The 21,302-nt window shown below is 37.1% G+C and overlaps 1 protein-coding gene across 1 annotated transcript in view; it reads right to left on the reverse strand.

The window, feature by feature from the left end:
- The window catches only part of ARHGAP20 (Rho GTPase activating protein 20), a 144,045-nt gene that overhangs the window by 50,476 nt on the left and 72,267 nt on the right, over positions 1-21,302 (reverse strand). Inside the window, exon 3 of the mRNA XM_061202546.1 lies at positions 7,451-7,615. Coding sequence (XP_061058529.1) covers positions 7,451-7,615 — 165 coding nt within the window. The remainder of the gene's footprint in view (positions 1-7,450; positions 7,616-21,302) is intronic.

The raw sequence follows: 21,302 nt of genomic DNA on the forward strand, positions 1-21,302 counted from the left end.
ATAAAATATAAATTCTTTTATTATTTACAACTTGCTTATTTCCAAAAATATTTGAGTGGCTGAATAAAAGATTAAACATAAACATTATTTATTAAAATATTTATAAAAATTTCACTTTATATGCACTAAAAAATATAAACTGGAATTAGAGAAATTTACAATGCATTTCCAACTGAGCGGTTATGATTTTCTAGTCTTTAGAAGCAAAGATTATTTTAAATTTCCTTTTTAAACCATTTCCCCTTATATTTTGGCTAAAATTGAAAAAGCTGTAGCCTAAAAATAGACCCTAAACTAAGCTGAAAAAAAAAAGATGCCAGGAAGTATTATATTTAAGTAGAGTTGATACAATTAATATTTATCTCTGGGTACAGAGAAGGTGATTTACTTTTAAGCTGGCAATGAAATTGCTTTTTGACAATTTCTATCTAATCCCCCTTACAACCCTGATATTGACACTATCCTATCTCTTGACCTAGTTTACAGATTTAATGCTCATAATGGACCTGAGACTTAAAGAGTTAGAAGGCACTGGTAAGGATAAAGAGAATGCCCAGGGAAACCTTGGTACTTCCTATCATTCAGAGCCATTTATGGAAACATTAAAAGCTAAAATGAAATCAAAGATGCTTCATATGGAAGTATCCCTAAAACTCCTCATGGAATATTTAAAGCTAAAATTCTTCAGTAGGATTTATAAAATGTAACGGGATTTTTCAGGAACTATACATGAAGAATAATCTAGATTCAAAGCCTCATCTATGCTTCCTGTAGGGCACACAATGTAAGTACAATAGAAAAGTGCCTTGAGGCACAATGCCTTCATTCTATATTTCATTTCAGTATTTTTCACCCTATTGTTATAAATCCTTCAATTTTTTAAAAAGTAAAATCCTACTTTTTTTTTTCTTTTAAAAATCTTATTTCTTGATGGCAGCTATCTAGGTAATATAAAACTGAAACTATGAATCTTTTCCAAGGAAAAGTATGTTTCCATATCTGTTTTCATACATTTTGAGTTTTTTAATGCAGACCTCTCTTTATATTAGATACTTCAAATACCATGTGGGAACTTGTATACCTATTGATTTGGAAAAAGCCATTCCAACGATTCCTTCCCTAGATCAATAAAGTACCAAGATTTCCACCTCATTATACAAAAAACAAGGAACTGTCCAAAAGCATAAACAATACTTTCATTCTAATGGTCAATATTTATTGAGAACTTACCATCTGCCAGTCACTGTTAACAATTTACACATATTGTTAAGTTTAATCCTCATACATTTTAGAGATGAGGAAATGTTGTCACAGGGAGGTTAAGTAATTTGCCAAAAGTCAAACAGCTTAATTAGCAGAGCTAGAATCCGAACCTGAGCAGGGTTGACTCTTGAGCTTGTCTATGCTCATAACCATTAGGTATCTATAAAAAGCCCTGGATATAGCCATTCTTACAAAGCACCTGGAGGTGACTTTGTATCCATGAAGTTTCCTTCAGCTTTACTATCTTAAGACTTACTTTTTCAAATCTCCTTACCTACAAGGCTTTCTGATGGGACTGTTTATTATGGAAGTAGGGGAGAAATCTCATGAACATGTATGTCCATAAAGCTAGAGGTACTAGTTTAAAAATATTTAAAACAAGTATTCCAATAAAGCTTTATAGTAAGATGGATAGTATTAGGGTCAGTGTGTATCTTCAGATTTTTCACTCTCAATTTCCAACAGTATTAGACTATTCCAATGGAAATTTAAAAGTATGAATTCCAGTGAACCGTTGAAATACACAGAATTCTAGAGAGATTTCCCTCCATTCTAAGATGGAGATGGTCTATTAAATACGTTTTGGGGTAGAGAATATGGTATATTCCACAAGTATCTGATGGTAATTCTACTGGTAATGAATTAATAATCACAACTTTTTTTCTCCTCATCTTTTTGACCTACACAGAATTCATCATTACTTCCCTATTTGTTTAGGAAATAAAATATGAGAATAGTGATGGCTTAAGAGGGTATGAAATAACTACTTTCATTTCCTTTTAGTAAATTCCAAATAGGTGCTCTATGGCTATTAACAGAGATAATATCAGCTTCTTTCTAAATACTCTGATGCTCATAAACATCGTTTTAAAAAAATGTAAAGCCCTAATTCTATAGGAAAAAAACCTTTTAATTCAGCTTTCTAATAAATATCAAAAGTGGTCCCTAAGGTTGCATCCAGCTTTAATACTTGTTCTATTTCAGTATGGAAAAGAATGACAATAAACTCAAAACAATTTTAGGCAAACATTGTCAACATTCAGCATAAAATGGAGCAAATAAAATACCTTAGCCAAAGAAAGAAAGACTTTGGGCTTTCATTGTTCTTCTTTATCTAACTCCTTTAGATGGTAGGTTAGGTTGTTTATTTGAGATTTTCCTTGTTTCCTGAGGAAGGCCTGTATTGCTATAAACTTCCCTCTCAGAACCACTCTAGCTGCATATCATAAACTTTGAAGTGTTCTGTTTCCACTTTCATCTGTCTCAAGGTATTTTCTGATTTCTTCTTTGATTTTTTCATTGACCCATTGGTTTTTTTGTAGCATGTTGTTTAGTGTCCACATGTTTGTGACTTTCCCATTTTTCTTTTTGTAATTGATTTCCAGTTTCATACAGTTGTGATTGGAAGATGCTTGATATAATTTCTATCCTGTTAAATTTGATGACACTTGTTTTCTGGCCTAGTATGTGATCCATCCTGGAGAATGTTCCATGTACACTTGAAGAGAATGTGTATTCTGCTGGGTTTGGTTGGAGTGTGCTGTAGCTATCTATTAAGTCCACCTGGTCTATTATGCCATTTAAGACCACTGTTGCCTTAATGATTTTCTGTCTGGATGATCTGTTCATTGATGTAAGTGGGGTGCTCACATCCCCTACTATTATTGTATTATTGTCAGTTTCTCCCTTTTAACATTTTCTCTCTTTTAACATTTGCTTGATATATTTAGATGCTCCTGTACTGGGTGCTTGTATGTCAATGAGTATAATACCTCTTCTTGTATTGATCCCTTTATCCCTACCTAATGCCCATCTTTGTCTTTTGTTATAGCCTTTGCTCTAAAGTCTACTTTATCTGATATGAGTATTGCTACTCCAGCTTTCTTGTCTTTTCCATTTGCATGAAATATCTTTTTCCATTCCCTCACTTTCAGGCTGTATGTGTCTTTAGCTGTGAAGTAAGTCTCCTGTAGGCAGTATATAGATGGATCTTGGACTTTTTAATACAATCAATGTTTTTTGACGTATTTTTTCCAATGACATTTAAAGTGATTATTGATAGGTACTCTTATTGCCATTTTGTTACTGGTTTTCTGGTGTTTTTGTTTTCCTCTCTGTTCCTTTTTTTCTTCTGTTTCCTTTTTTCTTGTGGTTTGATGATTTTCTTTAGTGGAATGTTTGTGTTCCTTTCTTTTTAGTTTTCGTGTATCTATTGTAGGTTTTTTTATTTGTGATTACCATGGGGTTCATATATGTTGACGTATACCTACTTGTTTTAAACTGATAGTCATTTAAGTTCAAACACATTCTAAAAAAAATCTACATTTTTTCTTCTTTCCCCCATATTTTGTGTTTTTGACGTCCTATTTCACAAGTTCATATTTATCCCTTAACTGTTTATTTTAGTTATAGTTGATTTTTACAATTTTTGTCCTTTAGACTTCATAATGTCTTATTTAAGTCATTGATCCACAGCCTTTACTGTATATTTTCCTTTATTAGTTGTATGTTTCCTTTTCTGTAATTTGTTACTTCTTGTTGTAGCCTTTTCTTTTCTACTAAGAGAAGACTCTTTAACATGTTTTAGGGTCAAGTTAGTACTGATGAGCTCTTTTAGTTCTTGCTTGTCTGAGAAGTTCTTTATCTCTCCTTCAATTCTGAATGAAAACCTTGCTGGGTAGAGTAACCTAGGTTGTAGGTTTTTCCCTCTCAGCACTTTTAATATATCATGCCATTCTGTTCTGGCCTGCAAAGTTTCTGTAGAAAAATCAGCTGATTGCCTTACGTGACACTTTGTTTTTCCCTTGCTGCCTTTAGAAGTCTCTCTATCTTTAACTTTTGCCATTTTAATGTGGTATGTCTTGGTGTGGGTCTCTTTGGTTTCATCTTGTTTGGGACTCTCTATGGTTCCTGCACCTAGTTATCTGTTTCCTTCTTCAGGTTTGGGAAGTTTTCAGCCATAATTTCCACAAATACCTTTTTGGCCCGTTTCTCTGTCTCTTCTCCTCTGGAACCAGTATAATACAAATGTTAGTACGCTTGATGTTGTCCTACAGTTTCTTTTTGATTAGTGATTTTCATTACTCTATCTTCTAAATCACTTATGCATTCTTTTGTATCATCTAGTCTGTTAATTCCTTCTAGAGTGTTTTTCATTTCAGTTATTGTATTCTTAAGCTCTGACTGGTACTTTTTATATTTTCTAGTTCCTTGTCAAAATTCTCACTGTGTTCATCTATTCTTTTCCCAAGTTCAATTAGCTCTTTTTATTACTATTACTTTGAACTCTTTATCTGGTAAGTTATTTATCTGTTTCATTAGTTGTTTTTTCAGGGTTTTTTTCTTGTTCTTTTGTTTCAAACAAATTCCTCTTTCTTCTCATTTTGTTTAACTTTCTCTGTCTCTATGAAATTAGGTGAATACTTACCTATCCCAGTCTTGAAGCAGTGTCCTTGTGTGGGAGTACTCCTATTAAAGTATGTGTGTTCTCAGTGGCTTTGGTGGGAGAGCTGGATCTGAATTGAGCGTGGGTCACATCTTCCCCCAGGGTGTGTTGGCAGCTATCACCTTGGTGAGAGGTAGGGCTGGAGACAGAGGCCTAGAGCCAGAGCCAGGCGTAAACTAGAGCTTCTCTTATGTTCAGTAGCTATCACCATCCTATTTGTGGCAGGGTCAGGTCCATACTGTTGGAGCAGAAACCCTGAGGGTCAGATACGAGCTGGTTCTGTTCCTCTAAGAATGCACTCTCCCCTCTCCCAGCCATGGTACCTTCACCCCAGAGGGGAGTAGCGATGCAGCAAGAGGGATTTGGAGCAGGCACCTGGTGCAGCTAGGGTGCACACTGGGACGGCTCCAGCATGTCAGTCAGAGCTTCAGGCAGCTCCTGATCTGCTGCCCTCTGTGAGTGCCAGCAATAAACATCCTTGCCGCATTTAACTACAGCACTGGGTCTGAGCTGGCTCCATCCCCTGCAAGTGCACACTTGCCTCGGCAACATTAGCCTTCATCCTAGTTGGTAATTGCACCAGAGTTAGAGGCGAGGCTGGGGTGTTCACTATTGTCAGAGCCCTGGGCAGTTTTAATCTGCTTCCTCTGCCTTGTTTTGGGAGTAAGCAAGAGTGTGTCCATTTCTTCATGGGTGGAGTCTCGGTTTCTTACAGCCCTCCTGTCAGTCAGTGGTTTTCAAACCAACTAAGGGGACTTGTCTTCCCAGTGCTGGCTGGGGTGCCCAATATGTGGTTCAAACTCCTCACTCCCCAGGGAGGATCTGCAAGCCCATGATATCTCCCTCCTCTTCTCTGTCCCTTCCTAGGGATGTGAGTCCTGACCTGATTGCTTCTCCTCCCTTCCTTCCTGACTCCCTGTGGATCTTTCTTTACAACCTTGGTTGCCGAAGAGTCTTTCTGCCAGTCTCCAGTTTGTTTTCAGTGAGAATTTATTTTCACGTAGATGTACTTTTGATGTGTTTGTGGGGGGAGGTGAGCTCAGCACCCTCCTACTCCACAATCTTGATCTCCTCCCCCCCCACATCTTATTTGTGACATTGCATAACTTAGGTGTGAGGGTACGGATAGTAGAAAAAAGTTTACTATCCTCTAGTGACAAAAAATCTCTTTGATGAGATTGGATTTGTTAAACTACTCTTTTATGATGTTTCATAAACAGTGAGAATGGGGGATGGAGCAAGTTGTAACTATCGTGTTCTAGGTTGGATGATAACTGCACTGGCATTTAGTGTTGAGCGAAAAGTGAATTCTTTTGGTTACCTCTAAAGTACATTCCAAATATGTCTGTGTCCTTCCTTTAACTGCCATTTCCCCAGATAAAGCCTTCATTATATCTCATCAGGACTACTACAATAACCTCCTGTCCAGTCTCCTTGCTTCTACTCTTTTCTGTCCTCTAATCCATTACCTATCATAGCCAGAACAATATTTAAAAAATATGTACATTATTCTACTCCCCTAATTAAAACCATTTGGAATAAAATCCAAACTCCTATCATAGCCTTTGTGGTATCCATCCTCCAAGATGGCCCCCAATGATCCCGGCTTCCTAATACTCACACTCTTGTGTAGTTCCTTTCCAACTGTACCAAGGTTGATCTGTGTGGCCAATAGCCTACAGCAGAAATGATGGTATGCTACTTTCAAAATTAGGTTATAAAAGACTGCAGCTTCTATTTTAGGTGTTCTCTCCCTTTAATACTCTCTTCCTCACTCTCTTGGATCTTTCACTTTGAAGGAAACAATACCATGTTACAAGCAGCCCTGTGGAGAAACTTACATGGAGAAGAACTCTGGAAAGCAGCCATTGTGGAACTGAGGCCTGCCAGGATCCACATAAGTGATCTGGGAAGTTTCAAGATTCTCTCCAGTTAAGCTCTGAGATGACTATAACCCTGGTTCAACAGCTTGACTGCAACCTCATGAGGGCCCCTGAGCCAGAACCACTAGCTAAGCCATTCCCAGATTCCTGACTCAGAGAAAATGTATAAGACGTTTGTAGTCATAAACTGTTACGTTTTGGGGTAATTTGTTATACAGCAATAGATAATTAATAGATAATTAATGCAGCCCACAAAGGTCCTGAGAACTTGATCCTTGTCTATTTCTCCAATCTCAATTTATATTACTCTCTTCCTGCTTATTATGCTGGCCTTCTTTTAACTCCTCCAAAGGGCCAAACTTTCCCTACCACCCTTGTACCTGCTGTTCCCTCTGCCTAGAATACCCATCTTCCTAATATCTGAATGGCTAGTTGTTTTTCATTCTTCATTGATTTTTTTTCCCCCCGACTATACCTACCTAACATATATCCCATATTTCACTTCACCGTATTTTCTTCACAGCATTAAGCACAATTTGTCATTTCTCCCTACACACATTAGAATGAAAGCATCAAAAAGCAGGGACTGTACCCATCACATTCTTCACTGTATCCCCTTTATTTATTCAGAGCATGGCACAGAGTGGGACTTAAATGAACACTTGTTGAATGAATAAATAATTGAAACATCTTTTCAAAACCAAATCAAAACAAAACAAACATAAAACTCACTTCAGATATTAGTTATGGTAACAGAGGCCGGATACTCTTACAGTGAACATTGAATAGAAAGGTTATCTTTGTTGGTGGAAATGCAATTTTATAATGATAACCAGGAGAGAGTGTCCAGTATACCTACTTGATTTTGGCCACGATAAACAGATCATTGAACAGGAAAATGTGTCGCTCCTGCCTCTGCAGACCTCTTTTCAGTTCTACCCGGCCATCAATTAGCAGAGTCCTATTGGAGCACAAAAATGATGACAGAAATGCACATGTGTCCACGTTAGCAGAAGGGCTTTCCCTGTAACAGATCAAACACCACAGATCTTTAGTCAAATGATCAAATATAGGATTGAGTTTCTACAAAAAATTATAGGTTAAATTTGGTCAAGAAATATAAAGCTCTATAATTTTTTTAATGCAATGGCATAGTTTTCTAACAGGTCCCTCAGTCTGTCTCCACATGGTAGTCCTTAATATTTTATTATAAAAATTTTTAAACAAAAAGCAAAATTAAAAGTTTTATAATAAACATATGTATATCCCAAACTAAATTCTGCCATTAAAATTCTACTGTACTTGCTTTATCAGATACCTATCTAACTCTCTCTCAATTAACCCATTCTATTTTTGACATTTCAGTAAAAACTGCATACAGCAGTACATTTCCCCCTAAATACTTCAGCATGCATATCATGTACAACGAAATGCACAATTCTTAGGTGTATATTTTCTGAGTTTTGACAAATGTATTCACTTGTGTAATTTAAACCCTTATCAAGATATAGAACATTATTATCACTCCAAAAAATTTCCTCTTATCCCTTTTCAGTTGTTATATTAATTAGATGAAGACGGCCTCTATGTATTGGCTCAAGTTGTTTATCTCTTTGTTGCAGGCTGAGATCCATTAGCTCCAAAGTCTGCTGGAACTAAACTAACATTTTTATACACCCAATTACTTAAAAAATAACCCAAAACAAGCAGATTTTTAACCATTTTATAGCTTGCCTGCTTTGTATACACCACAAAACTACACCCACACCTGCTAGCCATTGATAAGACAGAGCCTTGTGGTTATAAGACCCAAGTCACTACTACCTTTGGAGCTCTCTGACCCAGACTCCCCACCGTGCTACTGAGCAACATCATTTAGACATGTAATCTCCAGAGCCACCCACTCCAATCTCCTTCACCTCAGGAATTCCCTTGCCCTCCTCCTTTTTTGGATGGTGGTCCTTTGGCCATAAACCTCTAGATTGTCTCATGCTGTAAGGGACTTCCTTTCTTATGCAAACCTGTCCAAGGGTCATAGTTTTTTCATTGATCAGCCCCCAAGTCCCTCAAATTCCTTACAACAGTCAATCCCTACTCCATCAACCCCAAGGCAACCATTATTATGATTTTTTTTCCCCACTGAAGGTTAGTTTTGCCTATTCTAGAATTTCATATTAACAAAACCTTAGTATGTACTCTTTTCGTGCAAGATATTTCTTACTCAGCATGTTTTTGTTATGTTTATTAGTAATCCATTCCTTTATATTGATGAACAGTATTCCACTGTATAAATATATCAGTTTGCTTATTCATTCTCCTACTGATGGACACGTGGGCTCTCTCCAGTTTTTAGCTATTATGAATAAAACTGCTATTAAACTTCTATTGGTCTTTTTTATGACCTATGTTTACATTTTTCTTGGAGAAATATCTCACAGTGGAACTGCTGGGTCACAGAATAGGTGTTATGTTTATTTTTAGAAAAAAACTACCTGTAAGTTTTCCAAAGTGGTTGTACCAATTTATATTTTCAACAATAGTGCAGGATAATTCTAGTTACTTCACAACCGTGTCAACATTTGCATTATCAATCTTTTAAATTTTGGCCATTCTAGTGGATATATAGTAGCGTCTCATTAAGATTTTAATTTGCATTTCTCTGATGACTAATAATGTTGAACACATGTTCTTATTTGTATATATTAATTTGTGAACTGTCTCCAAATATTTTGCCTACTTAAAAAGATTGTGTTATGTATCTTTTTATTATTGAGTTGTAGGAATTTTTTATATATCCTGGATCTATCTATCTATCTATCTCCTGATATACATATATACAAACACATATACACATATACACATACATACCTATATACATATACATATATATACACATATATATATCCTCTGTCAAATGTTTTGCAAATATTTTCTCCCAGTCTGTGATTTGCCTGTACATTTTCTTAAAACTTAAAAAGTTTTTAATTTTGATGAAGTCTAATTTATCATTTTTAAAATGGTATTTGATTTCTGTGTCCTTTCTAAGAAATCTTTGCCTACCCCCAAGTCATGAAGATACTCTCCTATGTTTTCCACTAAAATCTGTATGATTTTAGTTTTTACATGTAAGTCTATGATCTATCTTAAATTAATTTTGGTTTATGGTATAAGGTAGGCACTAAGCTTCATTTTGTTTTTCTATACGAATACCATATTGTTCCAGCACCATATGCACAAAAGGTTTTCCTTTCCTCAGTGGATTGCTTTGGTACCTTTGTTGAAAATCACATGACTGTAGACCATGGGTCTATTTCTAGGCTGTCTATTCTGTTTCACTTATCTTTTTAAGAATTAATCTATGCCAGAACCACATTGCCTTATTAGTCTATCTTTACAGTAAATCATGAAATTAGGTAGTATAAATCTACCAACTTTTTCTTTTTTAAAATTGCTTTGGGTAATCTAAGTCTCCTGTATTCACATACACATTTTTGAGATTAACGAAAATGAAGAACACAGGAGAGAAAACACATTGTGGCTGGGGAAGAAGAGATGAGTGCAGCTTCAAATATACTGAGTGTGAAATTACCAGGGGACTAGGTGACATGGGGAGATAAGGCAGGCAGCCAGCACTTAAAAGAGATGTCATATTTGTTATCATACAAAGACAGTTGCATAAATAATACTATGGGAATGACTAGAACTGCCCAAAGGGGCGAAGAATAAGAAAAAAGGCAGAAACACATCCCTGAAAAAAATGTAATCTGAAGGGGTGAAGAAAGGAGGAGAATCTGTGAACAAGATGGAGAGTAGTGAATAAAGCAGCAGAAAAAGAATAATAAAAAGCAGTGGTGGTCTGTAGTACTGAAACTGGTGAAGGGGATAACAAGTTGAAGACTGAGAAGATGTCTGGGAAAAAAGTCATCAGTTGTTCATTAAGACCTTCAACAAAGCAGTTCCAGGAAAATGGTGAGGGCAGAACTCAAATGGTCTAGGGTTTGAGGTAAGGAATGAAAAGAATAGTGAAGAAGTAAAGGCAGTAAATCTGGTTATTTTTCAACAGCTTAACACTAGAAGGTGACTTTAAGAGGAAAGGGAGGAAGAAGAGAGAAACAATACCTAAGCCCTGAAGGTAGGTATCATCCCTCATTTTACAGATTTGGAAGCTGATGTTCATAGCAGTTAAAACACACTGCTATTAAGTGAAGGGGACTTACAAGTTAAGTATGTTCAAAACACTTACTTTAAAAAATTCCACATAGCCTTTCAAAAGGAAAAGAACTTCATTCATACCGACTCAGATTCCTCCTCCACCCATGGCAGTTGAGCTCAGTAGTTTAGGACTTGATGAGGGTAGGGGAGGGTGTGGGCTAATCTAAGACTTTTTCCTAAGTAGTGTGACATGGTGAGTTATTTTGGCTGCCTCAGTTTCCTCATTGTAAAGTAAGGCAGTTGGAGTAGAAGGTCTTTAAATTCCTTTTATAATTTGTATACGTGACTAACTATATTAACATGTACTCAAAAGGTGGAATTAAGATTACTGATGAGACAGGTTGGGCCAAGACAGCAGAGCAGAAAGACCTTGAACTCACCTCCTCCCACAAACACACCAAAATCACAACTATATGCAGAACAACCATCGCTGAAAAAGACCAGAACCTATCAGAAAAGATCTTCTACAACTAAGGACATAAAGAAGGAACCACAACGAGATAGGTAGGAGGGGTGGACTTGTGATATAGTCAATTCCCATACCCTAGGGTGGGTGACCCACAAACAGAAGAATAATTACATTGCAGAGGTCCTCCCACTGGAGTGAGAGCTCTGAGCCCCACATCAGGTTCCCCAGCCCAGGGGTCTTGTACCAGGAAGACAAGCCCCCAGAGCATTCGACTCTGAAGGCAGCAGGGCTTAATTTCCGGAGCCCCACAGGACTGGGGGGAAATAGAGACTTCGCTCTTAAAGGGTGCACCCAAAATCTCACATGTACCAGGACCCAGGGCAAAAGCAGTAATTTGATAGAAGCCTGGGACAGACCTATCTGCTGGTCTTGGACAGTCCCCCAGACAGGCAGGGGGTGGGTGGCTGTGGCTCACCCTGAGGAAATAGACACTGGTGGCAACCATTCTTGGAAGCTTCTTCTACTATGTGGAAGCTGGTGCTTGCAGGTGACATTGTGGGATGCTCCCTCTCGCTCATTAGTGCCAAGACATAGCCCCAACAGCCTGTAGGTGCCAGTGCTGGGATGCCTCAGGCCAAGCAACTAACTGGGTGGGGACAAAGTTCCACCCATCAGCAGACAGGCTGCCTGAAGACCTCCTGAGTCCACAGCCACCTCTAGACATGCCTCTAGACATGGCCCTGCCCACCAGAAGGCCCTGGACACAGCTCCATTCACCATTGGGCAGGCACCATCTCTGGAAGCCCCTGGGTCCCCCACTGCCCTATAGGAAGCCTGCACTAGCCTCTAGACCAGTCTTACCCACCAGGGGGCAGACACAAGTAAACCACTATCCTGCAGCCTATGGTACCTGGCCTGCTCACAGCAGGCCAGACTTTGCTGTGAGACCAGCTGGGCCTCAGCCCTGCCCACTAGCAGGCTGGCACAAGCTCTGAGACACCCTGGACCCCATACCCAACTGTATCAGGAAACCCTCCCCCAACCAGTGACCTGACACCAACTCTGGGATCCCTGGGCTCTGCAACCAGATTCCAGGGCCCAGCTCTGCCTGGCAATAATCCAGCATGAACCCCAGGACCTGGCTTCACCTACCAGTGGGCGGGCAATAGCCCTGGAGTCTTCTGGACCCTGACTCTGCAAACCAGTGAGACAGCATAAGCCCCGGGGCCCCCTGGGGTTCCACAGTCAGCCACTTTGTGACCCAGTCCTAACAACCAGTGGCTGGCAGCCTCTGCACAAGGCAAGACCCTGGGCCATCCAAGCCTCCAGACCATCTACATAGTCAGCCTGCCACAACAGAAGGATACATGCAGCCCTCATAGGGGGAACTTCTAGAGCATATAGATTGGGTGATGAGAGGGGAGTGTGCTACTGGAACACATAGGACATACCCTACAAAAGGCAACTTCTCCAAGGTTAGGAATCATAACCAATCTACCAGATATATAAAAATAGAGCAACTTAGGCAAAATGAGGAGACAGAGGAAAATGTTCCAGACAAAGGAACAAGATAAAAACCGCAGGAGAAGAACTAAGTGAAGATAGGAAATCTACATGAGAAGAAGTTTAGGGTAGTGACTGTAAAGGTGATCAAAGAACTTGGGAATAGAATGGATGCACAGAGTGAGAAGTCAGAAGTTTTTAACAAAGAGTTAGAAAATTTAAAGAACACCCAAACAGAGATGAAGAATACAATAACTGAAATGAAAAATACGCTAGAAGGAATCAACAGTAGACTAAATGATACAGAAGAATGAATCAGCAAGCTAGTAGCCAGGGTAGTGGAAATCACTGATGCTGAACAGCAAAAAGAATGAAAAGGAATAAGGACAGTTTGAGAGCTCTAGGACTACATCTAGTGCACCAATATTCCCAATATTCCCAATACAGGGATCCCAGAAGGACAAGAGAGAGTGAAAGGGGCAGAGAACATATTTGAAGACATGAAAACTGAAAACTTCCCTAAGTTGAGAAAAGAAACAGTCTCATACAGAATCAACCCAAAGAGGACAACCCCAAAACACACTGTAATTAAAATGGCTAAAAATAAAGATAGAATACTTATGAAAAGCAGCAAGGGAAAAGCAACAACTTACCTACAAAGGAACTCTCAGAAGGCAATCAGCTGACTTTCCAGCAGAAAATCTGCAGGCCAGAAGGAAGTGACATGATATATTTTCAATGATGAAAGAGAAAAACCTACAACCACGAAACCTCTACCCAGCAAGGCTTTCCTTCAGATTTGGAGGAGAGACCAAAAGTTTTACAGAGGAGCAAGAGGTAAGAGTTCAGCACCACAAAATCAACTTTATAAAAAATGTTAAAGTGATTTCTCTAAACAGAAAAGGCCACAACTAGAAATATGAAAATTATGAAAGGAAAAATCTCATTGGTAATGGCAAATATACAGTAAAGGTAGTAGGCCAACCACATATAAAGCTAGTAGGAAGGTTAAAGGACAGAAGTAGTAAAATCATCTATATATACAGCAAGTAGTTAAGGGATACACAAAAGGATGTAAAATATGATGTCACAAACAGTAAACACGGGGGGCAGGTAAATATGCAGGGTTGTTAAACTGCTTTCAAACTTAAGAGATCAGCGACTTTAAATAATTGTGTATACACACACACACACACACACACACGGCTACATAAAAGCCTCATGGTAACAATAAACCAACAATCTATAATAGATATACACAAAAAAAGAAAAAGGAATCCAAACATAACACTAAAAACAGTCATCAAATCACAAGAGAAAAGAATAAAAGAAGAAAGAAAAAAAAGACCTACAATAACAACCCCAAAACAAGTAACAAAATGGCAATAAGAACATACATATCAATAATTACCTTAAATGTACATGGACTAAATTCTACAATCAAAACACAGAGTAACTGAATGGACACAAAAACCAGACCTAAATATGTGCTGCCTACAAGAGACTTGCTTCAGATCTGAAGACACACACAGACTGAAAGTGAGGGTATGAAAAAAGATATTCCATGCAAATGGAAATCAAAAGAAAGTAATGTTAAGTATTGCTACCTTATAGCAGACAAAAGAGACTATACAGTAAAGACTGTTAAAGAAGGACACTACATAATGATGAAGGAATCAATCTAAGAAGATAGAACAATTGTAAATATATATGCACCCAACATTGGAGCACCTAAGTACATAAAGCAAATGTTAACGGGCATAAAGGGAGAAATCGACAGTCACACAATAATAATAGGGGACTTTGACACACCACTTATATCAATGGACAAATCATCCAGAAAGAAAATCAATAAGGAAACACTAGCCTTAAATGACACATTAGAGCAGAAGAACTTAATTGATGCATGTAAAACATTCTATCTGAAAGCAGCAGAATACATGTTCTTTTCAAGTGCACACAGAATGTTCTCCAGGATAAATCACATGCTAGGCTACAAAACAAGGCTTGGTAAATTTAAGAAAATTGAAATCAGATCAAGCATCTTTTCTGATCACAATGCTATGAGACTGAAACCAACTACAAGAAAAAAAATGCAAAAATCATACACATGTGGAGGCTAAACAATACACTACTAACCAACCAATGGATCACTGAAGAAATCAAAGAGGAAATCAAAAAATACCTAGAGACAAATGAAAACAAAAGCACAATGATCCAAAAACCGATGGTACTCAGCAAAAGCAGTTATAAGAGGGAATTTTATAGCAATACAAGTTTACCTCAGGAAACAAGAAAAATCTCAAATAAACCATCTAATGTTACACCTAAAGGAACTAGAGCAAGAACAAACAAAGCCCAAAGTTAGTAGAAGGAAAGAAATTATAAAGATCAGAGCAGAAATAAATAAAATAGAGATTAAAAAAAACAATAGAAAAGTTCAATGAAGATAAAAGCTGGTTCTTGGAAAACATAAACAAAATTGATAAACATTTAGTCAGACACTCAAGAAAAAAAGGGAGAGGGCCCAAATCACTAAAATCAGAAATGAAAAAGGAGAAGTTACAACTGACACCACAAAAATTCAAAGGATCACAAAAGACTACTACAAACAACTATATGCCAAAAATGCACAACCTAGAAGAAATGGACAAATACTTAGAAAGGTAAATCTCCCAAGACTGAACTGAGAAGAAACAGAAAATTTGAACAGACCAGCTACCAGTAATTAAATTAAATCAATAACTTAAAAACTCCCAACAAACAAAAGTCCAGTACCATATGGTTTCACAGGTGAATTCTACCAAACATTTGGAGAAAAGTTGACACCTATTGTTCTCAAAATATTCCAAAAAATTGCAGGAGAAGGAATATTCCTGGGCTCATTCTATGAGATCAGCATCACCTTGATACCAAAACCAGACAAAGATGTCACACAAAAAAGGAAAATTACAGACCACTATCACTGATGACTACAGATGCAAAAACCCTCAACAAAATATTAGCAAAATAAATCCGACAATACATTAAAAGTATCATACACCAGGAACAAATGGGATTTATCCCAGGGATGCAAGTAATTTTCATTATCTGTAAATCAATCCATGTGATATATCACATTAACAAACTGAAGAATAAAAACCATATGATCATCTCAATAGATGCTTTTGACAAAAAGCTTTTGACAAAATTCAGCATCCATTTATGACAAAAACTCCCCAGAAAGTGGGCATAGAGGGAATAAACCTCAACATAATAAAGTCCACATATGACAAACCCACAGCTAACCCTATACTGGATGGTGAAAAGCTGAAAGCATTTCCTCTAAGATCAGGAACGAGTCAGGGATGCCCACTCTCCCCACTTTTATTCAACACAGTATTGGAAGTCCTGGCCACAGCAATCAGAGAAGAAAAAGAAATAAAAGGAATCCAAATTGGAAAGGAAGAAGTAAAAACTCTCATTGTTTGACGATGACATGATACTATACATAGAAAATCCTAAAGATGCCACCAGAAAACTACTAGAACTAATCAATGAATTTGGTAAGGTTGCAGGGTACAAAATTAATGCACAGAAATCTCTGGCATTCCTATACACTAACAATGAAAAATCAGAAAAAGAAATTAAGGAAACAATCCCATTTACCATCACAGCAAAAAGAATAAAATACTAGGAATAAACCTACCTCAGGAGGCAAAAGACCTGTACTCTGAAAACTGTAAGACCCTGATGAAAGAAGTTAAAGATGACACAGATGGAAAGATATATCATGTTCTTAGATTGAAAGAATCAATATCGTTAAAATGACCATGCTTCCCAAGGCAATCTATAGATTCAATGCAATCCTTATCAAAACACCAAGGACATTTTTCACAGAACTAGAACAAATAATTTAAAAATTTGTATGGAAACACAAAAGGCCTTGTATAGCCAAAACAATCTTGAGAAAAAAGAAGAGAGCTGGAGGAATCATGATCCCTGACTTCAGATTATCCTACAAAGCCACAGTAATCAAAACAGTATGATACTGGCATAAAAGGACACATATAGGTGAATGGAACTGGAGAGACCAGATTAATTAATTATTAATTAATAATGTATTGGTCAATAATAATGTATTTGGTCAATTAATCCATTACAAAGGAAGCAAGAATATACAATGGAGAAAAGACAGTCTCTTCAATAAGTTGTGCTGGGAAAACTGGACAGCTACATGTAGAAGAATGAAATTAGAACATTCTCTAACACCGATATACAAAATAAATTTAAAATGGATTAAAAACCTAAATGTAAGATTGGAAACCATAAAACTCCTAGAAGAAAACATAAGCAGAACTCTCTTTGACATAAATTATAGCAATAATTTTTTGGATCCATCTCCTAAAGCAAACAAAATAGAAGCAAAAATAAGCAAATGGGACCTAATTAAACTTAAAATCTTTTGCACAGCAAAGGACACCACTATGTAACAAGTAACAAAACAAAAAGACAGCTTACTGAATGGAAGAGAATATTTGCAAATGATACGACTGATAAGGGGTTTAATATCCAATATATATAAACAGCTCCTACATCAAAAAACAAATAACCTGATTAAAAAATGGTCAGAAGACCTGAACAGACATTTCTCCAAAGAGGACACACAAATGGCCAAAAGGCACATGAAAAGATGCTCAACATCGCTAATCATCAGGTAAATGCAAATCAAAACCACAATGAGATATCACCTCACACCTGTCAGAATGGCTATCATCAATAAGAACACAAGTAACAAATGTTGGCGAGGATGTGGAGAAAAGGAAATCCTCATATACCATTGGTAGGAATGTAAATTGGTGCGGTCACTGTAGAAAACATTATGGAGGTTTCTCAAAAAGCTAAAAATAGAACTACCATTTGACCAAGGAATTCTACTCCTGGTTATATATCCAAAAAAAATGAAAAACACTAATTCAAAAGATACATGCACCCCAATGTCCACAGCAGCATTATTTACAATAGCCAAGATATGAAAGCAACCTAAGTGTCCATCAACAGATGAATGGATAAAGAAGATGCGGTATATATATATACAATGGAATACTATTCAGCCATAAAAAAGAATGAAATTTTGCCATCTGCAACAACATCGAATGACTTGAAGGGTATTATGTAAATTGAAATAAATCAGACAGAGAAAGACAAATACTGTATGATATCACTTATATGCGGAATCTAAAAAATACAGCAAACTAGTGAATATAATTAAAAAGAAGCATACTCGCAGATACAAAGAACAAACTAGTGGTTACCAGTGAGGAGAGGGAAGGTGAGAATGGCAACATAGGGGTAGGGAATTAAGAGGTACATGATATTATGTACAAAATATGATATAAGGATATACTGTAAAACAAAGGAATATAACCAATATTTTATAATAACTGTAAGTGGATAATAACCTTTAAAAATTATGAATCACTATATTGCACACCTGTAACTTACATAGTATTATACATCAACTATGCGTCAATAGAAAATTAAAAAGAAAACAATAAGATTACTGATGAGAGGGAAACTCTGTGAAAACAACCCTATCCTAAAGTATAGTTTATAAAGGCAAGGATAAGCATACATGAAAGTGGCCTCAGGGAAACAAGCCAGTGTAAAATCCAAGCAACAGTAATAACAATAATGACAAGAACTAAGAGATATTTCTTGTATTAGTCTAATTTTTAAAGGAGCTCAAAGAACAAGAATTTGTCAGGGTCTCCATCAAATTATAGGGTATAAGAGCACGCTCTGTCATCCCAAGTATCTGGTTCACATGGCAGCTGCAATAAATGGAGATTCTGGCTTATCTATGTTTCTTGGATTTGAATAGTATGGGTCTCAGTGTCTGATCTCTCCTGGGTATACTAAAGGGCTGAGAACCACACACTATCTTGATAACTCTCTGAGGTAATATCTGAGTAATCAGCCATCCCTTCCTCTATTACAGTTGTTCTTAAAGTGTGGTTTCCCCACAAGTAGCATCAGCAACAACTAGGAACTTCTTAAAAATGCAGATTCTCAGGGCCACCTCAGACTTACTGAATCAGAAACTCTGGAGGGTTGCCTGAGCATTTTGTATTTTAACAAGCCACTCAGATTATTCTAATGCACGCTGAAGTTTGAAAACTACTGTTCTCTTCCGACTCTCTAACACTGGTTCTAACATTCTAAAATTCTACAACTGTGTTTTTAAACTAAGTATAAATAGCATTTATTTCTAAAGGTAAAGTGAATTTTTAAGATTTGTTCCATCATTTCCTGTGTTTTTTGAGCTATAGTTACCATTCCAAATAAGTGAATTCTGTTATGCTCACTAATTACTAATTAAGCGCATACTATGTATAATTTGCAGAGATGCAGAAGTGAACAACAAGGCAAATAAATCAACTGAAGTCCTTTGAAATAAAAGGGAAATGGAGTTACTATGTTTAATATTATAGATTGGAATTAAACAGAGAGAAAGACCCAGATCCACCATCACAGAGAAAAATCCTTCCTATTTCAAAATCTTCTGGGGTGGAGGAATAGGAGGAGGCATAATAGCATCTTGTATTATGTAGTGATTTTCAAATTTATAGAAAACAAGAATAAAATTTAACTTACTCTTGTGAAAACGGAGCAAGGACAAGGCTAGCAAGCAATGAATGAATGAAGAAATGGCTAACAGCATTTTACATAACTCTAGTTTCTTAATTGCCTGGCAGGAAAATTTTGCAAGGGGAAAATCATTTTTTGCATTTTGGCTTTACGTATTCAATGAATAACTGCTTTCTGATTACAATGATAAACCATTAGATAGTAGTATCGTTTAAACCAGGGATCCTCAAACTATTACTCAGAGGGTCTGATAGTAAATAGTTTAGGCTTTATAGGCCATCCATATGGTGATCTCTGTTGTCAAATATTCAACTAGCCATTGTATGGCAAAATTAGCCATAGATAATACCTAAAGGAACAGGTGTGGCTATGATCCAAAAAAACTTTATTTATAAAAAGAGGCAGCCTCTCTGGGCCATAGTTTGCTGACCCCAGTTGAAACAATATTACTTCTAAAACATTTAAATGCTTATAAATAAAGACTAATCTGAAGTAATTAGGGAGTTAAAAAGAATTTTTTTTTTTTTTTTTTGCTTGGGGTTAGCATAGACTAAAGGTTAATTAGGTTATTTCAAAAATGGTTTGTGTTTTAAAGCAATTCCAAAGGATTTTAGTACATAATAATTCATTTTCCATCTCACAATAATACTTTCAAATAAGTAGATTTGATGTTGGTGTGGGGGATAACTCACAATGAAGTTAAAAATCTTGCTTTTTCAGTGTAGATTTATCAATGTACATGTCTACAGTCTTTCATTTTAAAGGTCTACATATAAGTATGGCAAGAGACGCCTCGTGATTTTAGCAAGCTAAGCATTGGTTAAAAAAAACCCCAACATTCTGACAGCACTCTACAGTAAAAATAAACATCTCAGTACTCACATAATTTAAAAAGAAAAAAATCTTTTGTAGAAGGAAACAAAAACACAAATAACCTTTGTTTTTTTAAAACTACAATCTTAATCAGTGTTTCCTACTTAAAAATGTATTTCTCAATTATGTGACTCTGAACTGTTTATTTTTTATCCCAAGTGCAATGTAGATGTGTTTATTTTAGTCTCTTTGAGTATGGAAATGGGAAGGAGGGCAAGATGATAACCTTCTATTTAGCCTCTTAATATAGCTTGATTAGGTTTTACAAGTTATAATTAACAAAGCTCTAAAATGATCTAACAAATACAATCAGAGTCTAAGAATTAACTTGCTGCCTGCATCTTATGTATTAACATTCCATTTTCAAATAGGTTTGTGAAGCCACTTCAGAAAGGCAAAAAGGAGTTTTAGGACCTTAATCATTTTTCACTAGAACTAGATAATAGCTTTCATGAAACTGGGCCACAGTAATATCTCTTAATACTTATTACTAAGGAGATTGGTTCAAGATGGCAGAGTAGAAGGACGTGTGCTCACTCCCTCTTGCGAGACCACCGGAATCACAACTAACTGCTGAACAATCATCGACAGGAAGACACTGGAACTCACCAAAAAAGATACCCAGATCCAAAGACAAAGGAGAAGCTGCAATGAGACAACAGGAGGGGCGCAATCACAATAAAATCAAATCCAATAACCGCTGGGTGGGTGACTCATAAACTGGAGAACAATTATACCACAGAAATCCACCCACTGGAGTGAAGGTTCTGAGCCTCACGTCAGGCTTCCCAACCTGGGGGTCTGGCAATGGGAGGAGGAATTCCCAGAGAATCAGACATTGAAGGCTAGTGGGATTTGATTGCAGGACTTCGACAGGACTGGGGGAAACAGAGACTCTACTCTTGGAGGGTACACAAAGTAGTGTGCGCATCAGGACCTGGGGGAAGGAGCAGTGACACCACAGGAGCAGTGACACCACAGGAGCAGTGACACCACAGGAGGGTTTCCTGCAGAGGCGGGGGTGGCTGTGGCTCACCGCGGGGACAAAGACACTAGCAGCAGAAGTTCTGTGAAGTACTCCTTG

This window comes from Eubalaena glacialis, chromosome 10, assembly GCF_028564815.1.
Source record: "Eubalaena glacialis isolate mEubGla1 chromosome 10, mEubGla1.1.hap2.+ XY, whole genome shotgun sequence".
Taxonomy (NCBI): Eukaryota; Metazoa; Chordata; class Mammalia; order Artiodactyla; family Balaenidae; genus Eubalaena; species Eubalaena glacialis.